The sequence below is a fragment of the Dromiciops gliroides genome, chromosome 1, assembly GCF_019393635.1.
Source record: "Dromiciops gliroides isolate mDroGli1 chromosome 1, mDroGli1.pri, whole genome shotgun sequence".
Classification (NCBI taxonomy): Eukaryota; Metazoa; Chordata; class Mammalia; order Microbiotheria; family Microbiotheriidae; genus Dromiciops; species Dromiciops gliroides.
This window is the reverse complement of record NC_057861.1, coordinates 406,354,362-406,375,460: the sequence shown is the minus strand read 5'-3', so window position 1 is coordinate 406,375,460 and position 21,099 is coordinate 406,354,362. Positions and strand designations below refer to the sequence as shown.

General features: G+C 34.0%; 1 protein-coding gene across 1 annotated transcript in view; it reads left to right on the top strand.

Annotated features, from left to right (window-relative positions):
• The window catches only part of PARP8 (poly(ADP-ribose) polymerase family member 8), a 254,272-nt gene that overhangs the window by 126,603 nt on the left and 106,570 nt on the right, over nt 1-21,099 (top strand). The window contains exon 4 of the mRNA XM_043976309.1: nt 9,160-9,197. Coding sequence (XP_043832244.1) covers nt 9,160-9,197 — 38 coding nt within the window. The remainder of the gene's footprint in view (nt 1-9,159; nt 9,198-21,099) is intronic.

Sequence of the window (21,099 nt, the reverse complement as noted above, 5' to 3'; positions counted from 1 at the left end):
ACTTTGATTGTGTTTGTAAGCTTGGGGGAATAGCATTCTAGGCTCCTGAAGTGCTACTGCTCTCTTTGACTTCTGTTTTCTCTGAGGGCTGCAGTTTTATAGCAACAAAACCTGTGGCTAGAATGCTTGCTTCCAAAATCCAATTCAGTAAGAAAACTAAATAAAATCAATACCTAGGAAGAATAAAAGCTCATTTTAGCCAGTGGAAAGGAATGCCATGATGTAAACAAGAGTAAGACTGGGACTTATGTATCCAAAAATGGCAAAATAATAATAACCAGTTGATAAGAATGGTAGTTTGTTGTTTGGCAGTAAAATGGCTAAATTCAAATAACTATTCATTTATATTTAGTTAACGAGGCCCTGTAAAACTATTGTGATAGGTATTTGTCACATCCATAAAGAACTCACTTAAACCCATTTTCCGATATAAAATGATCACTTAGCAAAAGCATATTGAATAAAATAAACTTAGCAAGAAGTAAACCCATTCCATAGCTTAATATTTAGCTTTATTTAAAAAACAAACACACACCTGAAGGTTTACACTTAATCATTTCCAGCAGTCAGATAAGCTTCACAGTGGATAGAGCATCACACCTGGAGACAGGAAAACCTCAGTTCAAATCTGACCTCATTTAGCTGTGTAACCTTCAGCAAATCATTTTAATCTGTTTACCTCAGCTTCCTTATCAATAAAGTGGGGATAATAATAGCACCTACCCAGAGTTTTGTGAGGATCAAAGGAGATAATAATTGTGTCAGTTAACACAGCATGTGGCATCCGGTAAGCACTAGATAAATGTTAGCTGCTATCATCATCATCAACACTGTTGCTTCTAATAATTCTAATAAGGAATCAATGTAAGAGATAGAAGACCCACTTATTCTATGGAATATACATATATAAAAATAGGAAAATAAGTGTAAGAGATATGTGAACCCAGTTATTTATCTTTCACACCATAAACCATGAATGATATATGAGTATCAGTATGCCATAAAATATTTATATTCATATGGACCTTTAGAGACCATTTAGTCCAAGTTCCTGCCTTTTACGCGTGAGGAAACTGAGACCTATAGTGTATAAATGACTTCCTTGAGGTTGCACAGACTATTAATGGAAGAACAAAGGTTACAACCTTGGTCACCTTGTGCTATATGCAGCTTTCTTCCCATGACATAGCCTGCCTTCCCTGCTGTGTAGTCTTCTCACAGAAGATTTTTATATAGGTCTATCCTTACCTGTGTAGTGAACAAATGCTGAGACCCTCAAAATACCAAGTTCTATATTCACAGAGCTACATGGGAGTCTTGGAGGGGGTGGGAGATGTTGTTTCAAAGCTTTCCCCTTACAATCAAGTCTTTACCCAGACACCAGACAATTTTGCTCATTTAACCTACCTTCTAATCCATGAATAAAGCTCCTGTTGTCTCACTACCGGAAACATCTTCCCTCCTAGACCTTTGTTCACCTGTTTTTATATGCTTAAAACATGTTATCCATATTTCTTTGGAGGATTTAATACCTCACATATTCTTTTCAAGCCTAATTAAAAAACTTCCTTATCAATTTATCCTAGATGGGAAGAATCTTTCCTAAGGCTATACAAAGCATTATGTTTTCATGTCTCTGTACTTGTGTATCATTTAAAAGAACTTATAGTTACTTATATGAATGTGTCATTTCTCCATACTAGACTACAAATTCCATGAGGGCAGGTTCCATTTAAACTTAATGTTACCACACCTAGCATAGTGTAACACTCATAAGTATTAAATAAACATAGAAATTGAGGAAGAGTATTTGGATAGATCAGTGTATTAAATATATGTTCTTACAGCTGGTGTGTTGCAGTGGTATCTATGACACATAAAGAGAACCAGAGAAGCACCTTTAATGCCTTGTGTAGATCTTCTGTGAAAGACCTTTGGAACAGTATAGCCATTAAGTGCCCAGCATGAGAATCTTTTGGGCATTATTGTACCATTATTTGTTAATTTTTATCAAATACTCAAGTGGAAACATTTGCTGTTTTACTAGTATGGTTATTTACTCATGTGGCTTCCCTTCATTTTAAGTAAGTGATAAGATGCCCATTAAATCAATCAATCTCATAGACCTTAGAATAACTGTGCAAAAGTCCTTCAAGCTGTAAATCATTAATTGTGTTTGGATAGGTGCAGGAAACCTGGCTATACCCCAGAGGTCATCTATAAATGATCAATATAGTGAGACCCACATTTCTTTGAGAGGTTGGATCGAGTAGCTTTTTAGCACATCCCTGACTATCAAAGTAGGACTGAGCTGTAGTAGAAAGGAAGATTTCCAAGTAGGGTCTGGTTTCTAAAGGCATCTCATAGAAGACCAAGTCTGAGGGAATTATTTAAAAAAAAAACTTTTCCCTAGCTTCCCTTCCTAGTGTCTGTGCACAGAAACTTTAAAATAACCTGTTGTTCTATTACCCAAAATGTTTACAGTGAACTGAATTTTGCCACAACCATAAAGGGGAAAAGGGTTAGCTAGAAATAGATATAAATGTAGTTAGGCAGAAAACCTAACCTCTTTGTAAATGTTAGGAATTTGGTTAACTGAGGGTTCAGAATAATTGTGAATGAATTCATAACTTTTCATTTAAAATAAATTCCCTATGGAAGGACCTTAGGGACTATTATTGAGACTTAAAGTGGGCTAATTATTATGACAGAATCTAATAATATATTTTCAGACTTAGTCAAAGGATATAAATTTTACCTTCAAGGAATTTTTAATAATATCAATTGTAGAAAAACTTTCTATTTCCTTATAAACCCTCAAACATGAAGAACATTAAATATGCCTAATTTATTTTCATATTGCCTCCAGGGATATCTTGTAACTAACTGGAAATTACTTGGAATATGTGGGTTTTTTTTCCCACACATTTGTTCAACTGGAATATCTGAGTCTCACTCTAGCTGCTATGATATGATGTAAGAGGGAGAATTTCTACTCCCACTTTATAAGCAGATGTATTCTTGACATCTCCAATTATAACTTGGAATCAATTTTTATATAGAAATAACAGTAATGGTGTCATAAAGAATTATCATCCAGAATTAGATGTGTTAGGTCACATGTGTAATAATATTCCTACTTTATAGAAATGTAAAGTGAGGTTTAAAGAAGTAAAGAGAGTTGCTCATTGGTGTTCATAGTTTGTAATGCTATAGTTAACACTTCTTGTTCCTAAATTGGGGCCTGTGTTCTGTCAAGCATTATAATGCCTGGGTGGATCTCCACAATTTGTGGGTCCCTCCAATGGTGCAGGCACAAATTTATCCATTCCTTTCTATTCTGTGGGATTCTTGATTTCTTCTGTTAAGTTCATGACAAAGGAATCTACCAGATGTGCTTGGGATGGTCCTCATATTTTCTTGACAATGGAACATAAGAGTAGTTTGTCAATTAACTTTTATTCGTAAACATATTACGTTTGTGAGTACTTAAGCTCTTGGCTGGTAGTTGAGGATTGTACCAACTTGTGTTGATGAATGAGTTTCCTATGTAATAAACATGTTGGATGATCCTGTTGTTCCTTATAGTATTTAGGCATCTAAAAAAAATGAGTGATGATATAAACTGAGGAAATTCAATCTGAGGGGGTAGGTGAAAAGCTATTGATCTAATATAAAACTTAATTTTTTGTTTGTTAGGATGTTCTTAATAAGTCCAGTAAAAAGGCTAGATTCTAGTTGTTTAGTTCTGTGACCTTGGGGGCATGTCACAGTTCCATATATAATAGAATATTATAAATGAGAAAATGAAGCACCCAAGTTTTTTAACCTTTCAGATGTTTTGCATCAGGCTGAATGTTCTGTAAAATTAATTGCAACTCTTCTATTCAATCTCTAAGTTTAAGTTTGCTGACCTGTTTTACTATAGGCATGATTTTGTCCAGCTAGAGTTTTATTTCCTCTCTGGTATAAACTTTGAAATTTAGACGTGCATGAACTTCAGGTATCTCCTAATATCCTACTTTCCTAATTTATGATGAAGGAATAATCAATGGCTTCTCTTAAGGGTTGTTCCAATGTATCAGTGAACTCATTATCATTGACATGGTGATTGAGGATAGTAGTTAGTTTAGGTAAAGGACTAATCTTGTTAATGTAGCAACATATTTATGTTCTTTTCACCAGGGGAAAAACATTAACCTTAGGGCATAAGTATGAGTTCAGTAATTTAGTAAGATGGGATCAACACTAGGATTGTAAGGACTTTATCCTGATATTCTTTTAAGTGATAATTCAAGTCCTACCCTAATGTGACAAATAAAAAAATTTTAATTATAATAATAGTTGAGAACTTCTATCCTACCTTCATCTCCCTTTATAGTGTGGCAAAGAATGCCAGAGTTTAGAGATGTCCCTATAGCCATTTTAAGAAGTCATCACTTTTTAAGGAAAAAAAAAGTATTTTTGAGACCATAATTATAAATTTAACCATGTATTTGCTAATACATAATGTATATGATACCTAAGAAGTACTTGGATTTTATTAAGGAGAACTTGTAAAAATGTGTATTTCTTGAGAATGGTACCCCCATTAAATCTTATTTTTGGATATTCCTGCATTCTGAAGAAAAAGGCTTTCTTGTTTGTTTCTTTTTCCCAGTGATTAATTCATGGGTAGCTCTTGAATTCTTTTTTGCTACATGTTCTTTATTTCAATATTCTGTACTCTTCATTGTCTTTAACTATATCATATCTACTTGTGTCTTCTCCTTTTCTATTTACAATACATGTTTACTTTAGTTCTAAATCTATTTCAAATGTATTATTTGTTATTTTTTTCTACTTGTGAGGTCCAACAGCTAAATCATCCATGTCTATCTTTGCACAGAATTATTTCCCTAGGAACTCTGTAAGGCACAATGTGAAACTGATTAGGATTTTACAGTCCTGGTGATTTTCCTTCTGCTCTATTACCTAGGAAATGCTGTGATACAAGGAGCTGATGAATCATTTTGTAGGTTTTCTTTTCCCCCCCATCTGCCATGATTAGTGAAATTCTGATTGGTCATGGAAATCCCACCTGATTCCATTGGTACTGAAGTGCCAAAATTGTATGCCCCTCTGTGTGATGGTGGTTGGGGTTGGAATTAACAGGAGGAAGAACATGGTGGTGAAAGGGAATTAAATTAAGCCTTCTTTATAATTAAAATAGACATTATACAACCCAGGAAAAAAGTATTGCATTTCTTCAGGTAATAATGCATTTATGTAAGATTTCACATTTATATATTTTAGCCTTTCTCACACCATATTGAAGGTTGGAGTATATTATGTCCTAATGGGCAAGAGTAGAAAGATTAAAAAAGAAAATAGGGCTAAGAATGCCTCATCATTGTGACTATTATACCTGTGATTTTTTTAGAGCACTATTTTATTATGTACATATATCTGCATATCTATATTCTCTATATTTAAGCCTACATGTCTCTCTATCAGGATTCTTATTGGTTGGAAGAGTGCAGACATGTTATTATGGGATAGGTAGGTAGAATAATTTCTTTTTTTGGGTCAACCCTCTTTAAATTTTTTTTTTTTTACTCTGGTTAACTTCACCTGATCACAGGTATATAATAATGTAGCATCAAATCTCTAACCAGACCAAAAACTAGAACTGAGTGGTACTAATCTTCCTTAAGCACCACTTAGCGACTATTTCTTGATCTTGATGAAAAGATGTTTGGAACTGATTTTCTGGGTTGAAGCCTCTTCTGACATTTTAAAAACTCATCATAGAAACATAGTATCTCAGACTAGGAAAAGACCTGTACTGCCTGTATTTCAACCTGTACTTGAGGAAGAATGCCCCCATAATCATTCTTTACAAGTCACCTTACATGAAGCCATTGCTTGAAACTTCCAATGAAAAGGAAATGCTATCTCATTCCAGCATAGTTTTCTCTGCACCACAGTGATGCCAAAATGTGCTCACTCCACCAAGCCAAATCCAAAATTCTTAAAGTTCTTCCCATTGTTCTTTTTTTGGGGGTGGTGGTAATGAGGGTTAAGTGACTTGCCTAGAGTCATACAGCTAGTAAGTGTTAAGTGTCTGAGGCCAGATTTGAACTCAGGTCCTCCTGACTCCAGGGCCGGTGCTCTATCCACTGCACCACGTAGCTGCCCCTCCATATTCATCTTAATTGTAAACTTGATAAACATGACACCTGCCCTTTATTTGAGTCATTCATAAAAAAAAAGTAAACAGAAGAAGCCCCTGGCAGAGCCTTAGAGAACTTTAATTATTAGAGTTCAATATCTGGGTTAAATTTAAGACACTTATCAAAGTTCTTTAGGTCTGGTCATTTAGACAGTCCTGAGTAGACCTAATTCTTCCATCATTTAGCCCACATCCCTCCAAGTGCTCCACAAAGATGTACTTGCCTTGATGTGTCTAAGGCTATCTTGCAAAGAGCATTGAATTTGTATTCAGAAGATGACATAGGTTTTTATCTACCCTCTTATTTGCTTCTAGTGTGTTAAAATTCTTTTGAACATCTGTTAGTTGTAAAAATTGGTAACTCTAAATCAGTGATATTGTCTGTGGATTTACCTTTATATGACTGTCCAGATAGTTACTGTTTCAAAATAGGAAATGAAATTTAACAGCTATGGTTTATCCTTGATGGATCCATGCTCATTCACTTGTTCAGTCATCCCTGACCACTTCCACTTTTTAAGTGCTCACAGACCATAACTTTAATAATGCAGTCTTGAACTGTGTCAGTAATCAGTCAAAATCATTGGCCTAGAGTTTAAAATATCTAATTTGTTTCACCTTTTAAGAAAATTGGAGCATTTTCCCATGTTTTTCCCTAAATTACCTCACCTTTTCTTCATATCGTTGTAAATCTACTTCCATCTACTCTGTATATAATTCGTAGTTACTTATTTATTTGTGCTATTCAAATGGAAGGTACTTGAGGGCAGGGACTATTTTTGCCTTAGTTTTTATTTATATCTTATCTTGTCCATAGGAACATAAGGTGGGGCATCATTCCCTTTTTTGTATCCCCATTTCTTAGCATGGTGCCTAGCACATAGCAGACAACCAATAATGCTTTTTGATAGATTGTTGCTACTTTGGAAAATCTATAAATTAGTATTCAAATGTGCATACTTTCAAACAGTGTATTGAAATTGTGTTTTCTTGTTGTTGTATTTGATTAAGGAGACTGTTGACTTACTATTATATTTCTTCACTTGAATTTTAATTGCCTGGTGAGTATATTTGTTTTATACTTCCTATGGTGAAGGTCATTTTCTTTGCCAAAGAAGATGTAAACAAATTATGAGATGATAAATGTGGAGTTTCCCCCAAAATCAAGGATCACTTTCCTTTTCAAATCATGCAGTCGTCTTACTACCTTTTTTCTTCCTTTCCCCCGACCCCAACAATAACCTTCTTTGTTGCACTTTACATTGATCACAAGCATTCTTTCATTCCCAGATTTAGAATTCCTGATATTAGTTATTCTTTACTACCTATCCCAATTTGAATCTTCTCTATATACATTTTTAACTTGTTAGCCAATCAGTTTCCTATAGGTGCACTATTGCACAACATAACCAAATTGGAGAAGAGAAGACTCCTTTAGCCTGACCCAAGCTAGTTCCACATTGCTACTCTACCATTTTGTTAGAAAACACTACATATAGTTACTTGGAAGTGCCCAACAGGAGCTACTCTTGGTTGTATGATTGGATCATTTGAGGTATAATGTTGTAAATGTTCATAAGGATATAAATGTATTGATTGATGTGGTGATATGTATAAACTCCAGAACAGAATTCTTACCCTCTCAGGTTCCTTTTAGCCTCCTGTTCCTTGATTTGGATGGCTGTTTCTAAAGGTCTACTATTAGTATCTCTGGGTCAAAGCATATGAATAATTTAATAGCTTTTTGGTCATAGTTGCAAATTGTTTTATAGAACGTTTAGACTAATTTACAGTTCTACTGACAGTTCATTGATGTTCCTGTTTTCCCATAGCCCATCCAACATTTGTCATTTTTCTTTTCTGTCCATTCAGTAAATTTATTCTTAAGTTATTCCACAATCAAAGAGGATGTGTCTATCTCTATGTGTGTAAGGCAGCCCAATTGAATGGTTTGAGAGCTGGTGTCTGTTCTTGAATTTGGGAGGTGAGAAGAAGTCCTGAATTCAATTTGCATCACTGACACATCTTTGTTAAGTAACTTCTTTGGGCAAATCACCTATCATCTCAGTTTCCCCATGCCATTTTCTAAGACCATAATTTTCAGAGAAGATACTGACTTCTTATGCCAATGAAATCACAGATTGCTCATGTATAACATAACATAGATTCTGCCTTAATAATCACACAGGATAAAAGATCCATAGCCATTATATTTCACCCAGTTATTACATTATCATGCTATATCTTTTCTCTATTGTACACATATTTTCCTAATAACAGCATTTATTTCTTTCATTTTCTTGTATTATCTCCACTAATGGCAAGATCATATATACATATATAATGAAAAATTGAGCTTATAGATCTAGACCTAGAGGTACCTCAGAAATGATCTAGTTTATGACTTCATTTTATGGATGAGACTTTGTGACTTGTATCTTAAAGATAGATGGCAGGTGTCAGAATTGAGATTTGAACCCGAGGCTTCTGCCCTCAGAATGAGGGCTCTTTTTATTGTACTATATTCCAGAATAATACTTGAAATTTAAAAGAGAATGCAAAGATACTTTAAAGCAGTATTTCTCTAATTAAGAAAATGTGCCTCATAAAATAAATATAACCAATGCATGAAATGTTGCTTTTGCTATTCTTAATTAATGTATTAAATCTTGTGATAAGGTATCATTGTTTTCATCACAGAAGAGAGATTAATCTTGAGTAACTAATTTGTCATTGACTAATTTATCATTGTGTATCAAGGTAAATGTTATAAATTCTGTAATATTATACATCTTTATTAAAATATCAGAATGTTTGTCCTTTCTTGATTGCAATTAATTCATGCATAACTATTTTGAATGGGTAATACAGGATTTTGGGGGGAAAATCATGCATATCAAATTTGCAGTATTTTGATCACCCCTATCTTTCTTTCTTCCTTGCAGTGTATCCTATTCAGTGCATGTATCAGAAGATTATCCAGGTATAGTGCAACATTTTTATGTATTAAATTTTCTTACTCTCACTTGTTCAAAAGCTTTTTTTTGAAGGCTTTGGATGTGACATCAGTATTTTGGGGGTTGTTGTCTTCTGAAATCTGCTTCGGAGGACCCTGAAGAGATAGATGCTTCAAGAATTTTGTAAATTGGGTAAACTAAGGTAATAGGAGGTTAATGTAATGAATACATTTTAGCTTTTTGACTGACTTTAAAATGTTTTCCTGATCTTGTTTCAGATCAGAACCAATAACTCACAAATAAAACCAGCTCTCATAGTAATAAATGAAACCTTCACATTACGTTAAATTATAGAAGCTAATTTTGGAAAATCATTGAGCCTTTATAAAATTCAGTCTGTTTACTTGCATTTAGAAAAGTAATCTTTACTCTGTTCTTCATAATTTTGCTGGTGTGATCACAAAAATATATATATTGTGAACAAAATTAGAGTTTATCCACAAACAGATTCCACTATGGACAAAAAAATTTGCAAAACCTCAAAACAAAGGAGCTGGAGGAAGGAAAAAACATGTCTGTTTATTTCCTATTAGGCCTCATTTCCTCTAGACATATGATAATTTCTTCTATTCTCTGGTCATATGGGTATTTACATCTCTCATACTAGAGAGAAGTTATGAATTTTTTGCTTCTTTATATCTCCTGTCTAATAACTAAAATATTTCACATGAATTATGAAGGATGCTACATTTAACATGGTGACCTTTATCTTTTTATTTGCTTCCACATGCATCTATTTTTTTAAGTCTTTTTTTTTTTTAACCATTGTTTTCTTAGGTCACTTTTCCCATACCATTACTTCTGCTTAATCTACTTTGGTGCCACCCTATTCCCAATGGCTTTCTTCCCTTCCTCAAACTGTATTTTTTGTGCTGACTTTGGTGACTGTTTTTTTTTTGTTTTGTTTTGTTTTGTTTTGTTTTGCAGGGCAATGAGGGTTAAGTGACTTGCCCAGGGTCACACAGCTAGTAAGTGTCAAGTGTTTGAGGCCAGATTGGAACTCAGGTCTTCCTTAATCCAGGGTTGGTGCTTTATCCACTGTACCACCTAGCTGCCCCCATGACTGATTTTCAAGGGGAAAAAAAGTGAATAACTAGAATCTATGGATTATTTTAACGTTCAAGAAAGAACAGAAGAATTATATTTGATCATCTCACACCAATAACCTTTTAATAATTTGCCTACATTTTTGTTACTTTATTATAATCATGCAAATATGAGAGTTGATGGACATAATACATTGTCACTAGGTCCCATTGACATTTCCTTCTTTACATTTCCCTTTCTACCTTTTCTTGATGGGTTTTGTTGGTTATATATAAAATACTGATGATTTATGTGAGTTTATTTTATATCCTTGCTAAAGTAATTGTTTCAGCTAGATTTTTTAGTTGATTTTGTAAGATTTCCATCATATCATTGCAAAGAATATTTTTGTTTTATTGTTGCCCATTCTTATTCCTTCAGTTTCCTTTTCCTGTATAATTGCTATAGCTAGCATTTTATACAATATTGAGTAATAATGGTGATAATGGACATCCTTGTTTCACCCCAGTTCTTATTGGGAAGGCTTTTAGTTTATCCCCATTACAGATAATGCTTGCTCTTGGTTTTAGATAGATATTTGTTATTATTTTAAGAGACTCCACTTATTTTTATGCTTTCTCATGTTTTTCATAAGAATAGGTTTGTATTTTTTTCAAAGGCTTTTTTTGCACCTACTGATATAATCATCTGATTTTTGTTTTTATTCTTATTGATATGATCAATTATGCTGTTAGTTTTCTTAATATTGGAGCAGCCCTGCATTCCTGATAAAAATTACACCTGGTCATAGTGTATTAGTGTTTGTGATATATTGTTATAATATCCTTTTTTTGCATCAATATTAAAGAAATTGTTCTCTTAATTTTCTTTCTCTGTTTTTGCTTTACTTGGTGTAGGTATCTATCTAAACCATATTTGTGCTACAACAGGAGTTTGGTAGTACTCCTTCTTTACCTATTTAACAAAATAGTTTATATAGTATTGGGATTAATTGTTCCCTAAATGTTTGGTAGGATTGTAGGATTCGCTTGTGAATCTGTCTCATCCTGGTGATTTTTTTTGGGGGGGGGGGAACTCATTGATGGCTTGTTAAATTTCTTTTTTCAATTAATACTTTTTTTTTTTTTTTTGGTAAGGAGGCGATGAGGGTTGAGTGACTTGCCCAGAGTCACACAGTGAGTGTCAAGTGTCTGAGGCTGTATTTGAACTCAGGTCCTCCTGAATCTAGGACCGGTGCTTTATTCACTGTGCCACTTAGCTGCCCCCTAAATTTCTTTTTTGTAAGATAATGTTAAGTATTCTATTTCCTCTTTTGTTAATCTGGGCAGTTAATATTTTTGCAAGCATCCATCTGTTTAACTTAAATTGTCAGTTTTATTGGAATATAATTGGGCAAAATAACTCCTAATAATTGATTTAATTTCATCTTGATTGATGGTGCATTCACCCTTTTCATTTTTGATACTAGTAATTTGATTTAAAAAAAACAATTTTTATCTTTTCCTTCCATAAAACCAAGTCCTAGTTTTATTTAGTTTAATTGTTTTCTTAACTTTCAACTTTGATTTCCATTTTCGTGTTTAATTGGGTATTTTTACTTTGTTCTCTTTTTTTAGTTGTATGTCCAATTTATTGATCCACTTTTTCTTTCTTACATTGATGTATGCATTTAAAAATATAACTAAAGATATAAAGAACTAGTGGTTTGGCTGCTTCCTACACATTCTGGGATATTGCCTCATTGTTGTCATTCTGTTTAATGAAATTATTGATTTTTCTTTTTTTTTGATCCACTCTTTAATATTACATTACTTAGTTTCCAATTAATTTTTAATCTGTGCTTTCACTGTTTTTTATTAAATACAATTGTAATTGCACTATTGCCTGAAAAGGGAGCATTTTATATATATATATATATATATGCATGCTTTTCTGCATTTGTTTGTGAGGTTTTTATGTCCTAAAACATGGTCAGTTTTTGTGAAGGTGTCACATACAGCTTAGTAACTTGTACTTTTTTTTATTACCATTCCGTTTTCTCCAAAGGTCTATCACTTCTAACTTTTCTAAGATTCTATTCATCACCTTGACTTCTTTCTTATTTATTTTATAGTTAAATTTATCTAGCTGTGGGAAGGAAAGTTGAGTTCCCTGCTTAGGTCACTGGTATGTTTTTTTTTGTTTGTTTTGTTTTGTTTTGGTGAGGTAATGAGGGTTAAGTAACCTGCCCAGGGTCACATAGCTAGTAAGTGTCAAGTGTCTGAGGTCAGATTTGAACTCCTGAATCCAAGGCCGGTGCTTTATCCACTGTGCTGCCTAGCTGCCCCACTGGTATGGTTTTATTTTCTGTTTCCTTCTATATTTCATCTAACTTTCCTTTTAGAATTTGAATGCCATTCCATTTCACGCATATATGTTTGATATTGATATTACTTCATTGTCTATGTCACTTTTTAACAAGATGTAGTTTCCCTGCTTATCCCTTTTAATTGGGTCTATTTTTGTTTTTGCTTTGTCTGAGACCATGATTGGTACTCCTGCATTTTTAACTTCAGTTTAAGCATAATAAATTTGTTCCTGCTCGTTATTTTAACTATGTGTGTTTCTCAATTTCAAGTGTTTTTCTTGTAAACAACATTTTATTGGATTCTAATCCATTTTGTTAACTTCTTTTGTTTTATGGGTGAGTTCATCTAATTCAAATTCACAGTTATGATTACTAATTGTGTGTTTCCCTCCATCCTATTTTCTTGTTCATCCTTCTTCTCTCTTTCATTATCCTGTTTCTCCATCACCTTCTTTCATCTGCCCCTCCCTTTTATCAACTGCCAACCCCTTTATTTCCTAATTCCTTGGTGGGTGAGATAGATTTCTATTAACAGGTGTGTGTATGTGTGTGTGCATGTATGTGTGTGTGTATACACATATGTATATGCATACATATGTATATATTTCCCTCTCAACCAATTTATATATGAATGTGTTTAATTTACCTGTCCCTTCCCCCTTTCCCCTGAACTATAAAAGCTCTTCCTTGTCTGCATCTTTTATGTGAAATAATTTTCCCGATTCTTCCTTTTTCTTCACTTTTCCCCAAGGCATTCCTCTTTCTCTCATCCATTTGGAAAAAAAAAATCACCCAGACATAATTAACTCACTCTGGCACTCTCTGTTTTCTCTTCCAATTGCTTTGATATTGATACAATTCTTAGAAGATACATGTATCATCTTCCCATATGGAAAAGCAAACAATTTAGCCTTATCGAATCCCTCATGGTTTCTCTTTTATGTTTACTTTTTGTGTTTCTCTTGAGTTTTGTATTTGAAAGTCAAATTTCCCTATTCAGTTATCTTTTAATCAAAAGTGCTTGAAATTCCTCTTTTTCATTAAGTATATAAAATTTTTCCTTGAAGTTCAGTTTTGCTGGGTATGTTATTTTTGTTTGTAAACCAAGGTGTTTTTTTTCTTTTGTAATATTATATTTCAAGCCTTCTAGTTCTTTAATGTAGTATTTACTAAATCTTATGTGATTCTGACTGTGACTCCATGGTATTTTAATGGTTTCTTTCTAGGTACTTGAAGTATTTTCTCTTTGAACTGGGAATTCTGGAATTTGGCTGTAATATTTCTGGGAATTTTTATTTTGGGGTCTCTTTCACAAGGTGATCAGTTTCTATTTTAGTATGCTCTGTAGGATATCAGGGCAGTTTTTCTTTTTTTTTTTTTCTTACAGTTTTTCTTGATAATTTCTTGAAATATTTCTAGAATCTTTCGTTGACTATGGATTTCAGGTAGTCCAGTAATTCAGGTAGTCCTCCCCTTGATCTATTTTCCAGGTTAGTTGTTTTTCCTATAATATATTTAAATTTTCTTCTATTTCTTTTCTTTTGGCTTTTATTATTTCTTTGTTTCTCATGGAGTCATTACTTTCTACTTGCCCATTTCTTTTTTTTATGGAATTATTTTCTGTGGTGAGCTTTTGTGTCTTTTTCCAATTAACCAAGTCAACTTTTTGTGAGTTATTTTCACCAGTGGCATTTTGTACCTCTTTTTTTACTTGGCAAATTATTTTTCTTTTAAAGGTGTTATTTTCTTCAGTATTTATTTGTGCCCTTTTATGAAGCTGTTTATTGCCCTTTCATAATTTTCTCCCTTTGGTTTTATTTATTTATCTAATTTTTCCTTTGCCATTCTTAGTTGATTTTGAAAACCAATTTTTAAAAACTTTTCTGGAAATTTTTGTTAGACTCATGTCTAATTCACATAACTTTTTTGGCTTTACTTGTAGCTGTGTTGATTTCATTTTCTTCTGAGTTTGTGTCTTGTTTTTCCTAGGTACCCTAGTAACTTTTTTTTTGGTCCCTTATAATTTTTTATTTTTATTTAATTTTTTTTTGGGGGGGGGCAGTGAGGGTTAAGTGACTTGCCCAGGGTCACACAGCTAGTAAGTGTCAAGTATCTGAGGCCAGATTGGAACTCAGGTCCTCTTGTATCCAAGGCTGGTACTTTATGCACTGTACAACCTAACTGCCCCTTCTTGTAATTTCTTTCTGACTACTCATTGGGTCCTTTTACTGTCTCTGACTTGAAAGTTCTTGAAGATGCTGCTGTTCCTGTCATCATTACATAGTTCTACCACTGCAGTTTCATCCACATTGACTCTGGACTGACCTCCAATTCCATGTCACAGATCTTCCCTATCTCCTAAGTTGTCTTGAGCTGGAGGAATGTCTCACATTGACCTTCTTTTGGCTCTACCCTTCTGGAAATTGATTTGCATTATTTTAAAGTTGTTTGGAATGGAGAGCTTGTCTGAGTGCTTCTGTACACTGTCATCTTGGCTCCACCTTAAATATCTCTCTTGTCTTAATTTCTATCGCTGGCATTTCTGGCACAATAATGAACAATAGTTGTGATCATGGACATCCTTATTTCTTCCCTCATCTAATTGGGAAGGTTTTTATTTTATCCCCAGTACAGATTATGTTTGCTCTTGTTTGTTTTTTGTTGTTGTTGTTCGGTTGTTTCAGTTGTGTGTGTCTCTTTGTGATTGCATTTTGGGATTTTCTTGACAAAGATATTAGAGTGGTTTGCCATTTCCTTCTACAGTTTATTTTACAAATGAGGAAACTGAGGCAAAGAGGGTTAAGTGCCTTGCCTAGGGTCACAGAGCTAGTAAGTGACTGAGGCTGGATTTGAACTCAAGTCTATTTCCTGACTTCAAGCTCAAACCTCTATTATCAATACCACCTTGCTGCTCTAGCTTGTTTTTAGAAATTCTCCACTGACTCCTTTGTTTTCTAGTGGGTTTTTTTGTTTGTTTTTTGTTTGTGTTTTTGTGGGGCAGTGGGGGTTAAGTGACTTGCCCAAGGTCACACAGCTAGTTAGTGTCAAGTGTCTGAGGTCGGATTTGAACTCAGGTCCTCCTGAATCCAGGGCCAGTGCTATATCCACTGTACCACCTAGCTTAAAAACCTATATTAAAAAAACCCTATATATTTTGTCAAAACCTTTTCTGCATCTATGCATACAATCATCTTTTTGATGCTTTTGTTATTTATAACTATTACCTCCTAAATATGGTTAATTAAGCCTTTAGTTTTCTTAATATTGAAGCAGCCTTGCATTCCTGATATAAATCCCATTTGATCATCATGTACAACCTTTGTGATATACTGCTATAGTCTCTTTCCTAATATTTTGTTAAGCATTTTTTTTTTTAGTGAGGCAGTTGGGGGTTAAGTGACTTGCCCAGGGTCACACAGCTAGTAAGTGTCAAATGTCTGAGGCCGGATTTGAACTCAGGTACTCCTGACTCCAGGGCCGGTGCTCTATCCACTGTGCCATCTAGCTGCCCCTTGTTAAGCATTTTTAAAGAGTCAATATTCATTAGGGAAATTGGTCTCTAGTTTTCTCCCTGCTTTTGCTGTCCCTGGTTTAAGTATCAAAACTATATTTGTCATAAGGAATTTTGTAGGATTTTTTCTTTATCTTTCTTTTTTTTCCAAATTGTTCATATTATATTGGAATTGGTTGTTCTTTAGGTATGTGGTAAAATTCACTTGTAAATCCATGTGGTCCTGAAATTTGGGGGGGGGTGTATATTCACTTATGACTCATTTAATTTATTTTTCTAAAATAGGGTTGTTTAAATACTCTATTTCCTTTTTAGCAAATCTGGGAAATTTATATTTTTGTTAATATTCAGCTGTTTTACTTAGATTGTCAGCTTTATTGGCATATAATTGAGCAAAATAGCTCCTAATAATTGCTTTAATTTTATCTTCATTTCTTGTGTTTTCATCCCTTTAATGTGTGATACTGGTAATTTGTTTTAAACAATAGCGTATCTATTTTTTATTGTTCTTTTTTCACAAAACCAGCTCGTAGTCTTATTTATGAATTCATTTTCTTATTTTAAATTTTATTAGCTTCTCTGATTTTTTGGGGGGATTTCTATTTTGCTATTTAATTTATAAATTCTTTCTACATTTTTAGAAATTGTGTGCTCAACTCATTTATTTGCTCTTTCTCTCTTCTTGATGTGTTTAGAGATAGACATTTTCCCCATAGCATTGCTTTTGTGCCTTCCCACCAATTTTGTTATATTGTCTCATTCTATGATTATGTTTAGTGAAATGATGATTGTTTCCATGTTCCTTCACCTACTCCCTCTTTAGGATTAGATCACTGAGTTTCCAAAAACCCATACTTATGAGTTTGTACTGGTTGACCAAAGTTGCAAGGAGTTGCAGATTAAGTAAAATGATATTTTTATTATTCTGTTGGAATTTATTTTATGTTTCTTTTTTCCCATTTTTATATAAGTAGAGATTATTAGTTTTTGTGGTTTTATTTTGGGTGTCAATACTGTATTTGAAATTATTATTGAGTTTATATTAAAAGTATTTAGAAAATTATAAGCAATTAAATGCGATTCTTTTCCTTTTATATTTGAGTAATCCTGTTAATTTGCTTTCTGATGGATCTGTCCCTAATTTTACATAAAACTTTTAATATGTAATGGTGGGATGTATCTGTAGGCATTATTTATCCTTAGGAATTATGTGCCTTTAATGGTATAATAACACAGTAAGTGTACTAGAAAGATTCAATTGGTGGAACCAAGAACTATGCTTGATAGAACTTGACAGCTCCTTTTCATTCTAATTTTCTGCCCACTGCTTGGAGTATATTCTTAAGAGATCCTTAAAGCATTTTGCTTCAGAGCTGTTATAAAAATAAAATCAGTAATTAGGATATGATTTAGTCACTGAGCATGGCATAGTTCTATGTTAATCATCAGTATACACACACCTCTTGTATGGAGGCATAAGGATAATCACATTTTATTTCTTTTGAGTTGTTTATAGAATTGAGGTTTTTTTTCCTCCCTCTAGTAGATAGAAAAACAGCGTCAGCCCTCCTGATCCTCTTTGAAAAGAAAGCACTTTGTAGACAATAAAAGCACTTTATATAGTTAAATGTAAGTTATGATAATGTCAGTGATGATGCTTGATAGAGAATAATTCACTGATATATAGCTAAGGAAAATTATCTCACTAGCCACCTTGAACAGCACAGTAATCATCATGTCAGTTGTCATCAGAAGGCACTGCTGCATGTTCAGCCCCTTGTCTAGTGGCCTGCAAGTAGGAATGTCAGAGGTTTGCCCAGAAATGATTAAAGTAATGAGGCTAACTGAGCAAGTCTGCTTGATCACAGCAAGAAGCATAGGTCCATTACCTACGAATCAGGTGCCCTCAGATAAAAGCAACACATAGTTGACCCTTCCCCCACATAGGATAGTTCTAGGCCCAAGGTAATTTTGAAGCTTTTCCCCATTTATAGAGGCATCCCTCTTAAAATCCCAGTAGGCAAAATTTCTAAAGAAAGAAAGAAAGAAAGATGATGATTTCATTCCAAAAAAAGATTATTTGATTGAATGTTAATTTTAAAGATATGCTTTCTTTGATCAGATTTACAAAGGAGCCAAGAATTTTTGTGCATTGAGGTTATCACAGGATAGATTATATGCTCTAGAATGAAAAAGAAAATTGTAACATTCGCAGGGTTAAGCTACTTTAAAATCATAAAACTTATAAGCAGAAAAGCTAGGCTCCCCATTTTTCAAAATCCAATTTCTATGTGATACAACCTTCCATATACAGGGTGGGCCAAGAGTCACAAAGGGGTTTCAATACTTAGTAACGCCATTATTTTTTGTTTTTAATTTGCAATACCATAGCATCCCAGACAGTATATATAGGAAATGAATTTATATTATGTGTAAAAAAGTAAAATCTCATGAATGGTGAAAAATAAAAATGAAAAATATTTTCAAAAAGTTATCAAAACATTGTGACTTTTGGCCCACCCTGTACATCTCCAAATTTATTTTACATTGTTTTCTTTCATTCTCTTTGACATCCCGTCTCCTACTTCTGTGTATCAACTATGCACTATGCTTTCAATCTACTTCCTACTACTCATTTCACCTTCCATGATTTCCCTAGCCATTATTTCTTTCTCCTTTCTCAAAATTTTCTATGCCTGGCTGTATTCTCTTTTTGTTTTATTTTGTTTTTAGTGAGGCAGTTGGGGTTAAGTGACTTGCCCAGGGTCACACAGCTAGTAAGCGTTAAGTGTCTGAGGCCGAATTTGAACTCAGGTTCTCCTGACTCCAGGGCCAGTGCTCTATCCACTGCGCCACCTAGCTGCCCCAGCCTGGCTGTATTCTCATAACAAAATGTAAAAGTATTGAGCCTAGGGACCATTTCAGTTTAATCTTCATATCCTTTCTTAGCATATAGCAGTGTCTTTTTTTTTTTTTTTTGCTGGGTAATTGGGGTTAAGTGACTTGCCCAGGGTCACACAGCTAGTAAGTGTTAAGTGTCTGAGGCTGGATTTGAACTCAGGTCCTCCTGAATCCAGGGCTGGTACTCTATCCACTGCGCCACCTAGCTGCCCCAGCAGTGTCTTTTAAAAAATATTTTTAATTTATGGGATAAAACAAGTATTTCCATAACATAGTACAATAAAAAAGTACATGAAATTGCAAATCTACTACACTACTACGCACAACTTGTTATTTTTTCAAATACACAACAAAATTATCACGTATTTTTCCCCTTTTTTTTCTTCCCTCATCCATCTACCCTAGAGATGTTTACCATTAGACACAAATAGGTATATATGTGTAAAATTATCCTATACACACTTCTATTCATCAGTTCTCTCTCTGAATGCAGTGTACTTCATACATCCTCCATAGTTAATTTGGTATTTATAGCAGACAAAATAAATTATTTGCTCAAAATCATTCTTAAAACAACATTGCTCTTATTGTAAACAATGTTCTCTTGGATTTGCTCATTTTGCTCTTCATTATTTCATGCAAGTCTTTTCATGTTTTTCTAAAATCATTGAGCCCATCATTTCCCACTCCATTACAATCACACACCAGAGCAAACAGCTATTAAATATTTCTTTTTTTCTTTTTTCTTTTTTGCTGGGCAGTGAGGGTTAAGTGACTTTCCTAGGGTCACACGGCTAGTAAGTGTCAAGTATCTGCGGCCAGATTTGAACTCAGGTCCTCCTGAATCCAGGGCTGGTGTAAACAGCTAATAAATCTTTCTTGAGTTAAATTGTGCCTACTGTTAGCTTGTTTATTTTTTAAAAAATGTAATTGTTGAGAAGGGTGAAAGGCCAACAATGTTAGATAATAAATCTTTTGCAAACAAAGGTATATTGTGCTAGAGTGTCTAGTGGATTGAGGGTTGGCCTGGAGTCAGGAATACTCAGTTTCAAGTCTTGTTTTCAACACTGTCATTTCTGCTAGAAATTTTGTTTTGAAAATATGAATTTATTCCTACTCAACTGATATATTAGGAATAAATTGAACAAAATATTAATCTGAAGTTTGCTAGTGTTCTCATCTATAAAAAACAGTAAGATAAAAGAACTGTACCTCTTCACATTAACTCACAAGTTACAACATTTCTACCATCTACTTCCACAAACAAATTTCAGGTTTTTGTTTTTTGGGTTTTTTTTAGTGAGGCAATTGGGGTTAAGTGACTTGCCCAGGGTCACACAGCTAGTAAGTGTTAAGTGTCTGAGGCTGGATTTGAAGTCAGGTACTCCTGACTCCTGGGCCGGTGCTCTATCCACTCCACCACCTAGCTGAAGTCTTTTTCAAGGTAAAGTGCAATATTTATTGAGTACCCCCTCCTTTAGTAACTTTAGCTATTAGTACTTTTAACTATAACTATGGCACCCACCCCTCCCCATCCCTGTATGTGGCCCAGTAAGGCCACCTGCAAATTCAAAACCTCTATTTTCTCTGCACTCTGGTGCACAGGTTAAGCAGCAACTCAAGACCATTGGTATGGTCACAATTTATTGAAATATTTATGTATTTTGTAACTATTTAACATGTATGAAATCATTACCATTTTATTAGGTTTCTATCTTTTTAAAAAAAAATATGTAACTGATAAAGTTTTTCAGCATTGGTTTCTTAGCACCATTTCCCCCATAAGCCTGATGTGTTTTTTTTTTTTAATTTTTTATTTTTGCAGGGCAATGAGGGTTAAGTGACTTGCCCAGGGTCACACAGCTAGTAAGTGTCAAGTGTCTGAAGCCAGATTTGAACTCAGGTTCTTCTGAATCCAAGGCCAGTGCTTTATCTACTGCGCCACCTAGCTGCTCCCCCCTCCCCCATTGTGGTTTTTACTGTGTCATTTTCTGTAGCAGAGTAAAATAATGCAAATATTGCATTATAACAGAATGGACTCTATAGAGCTACAGAAATGAAG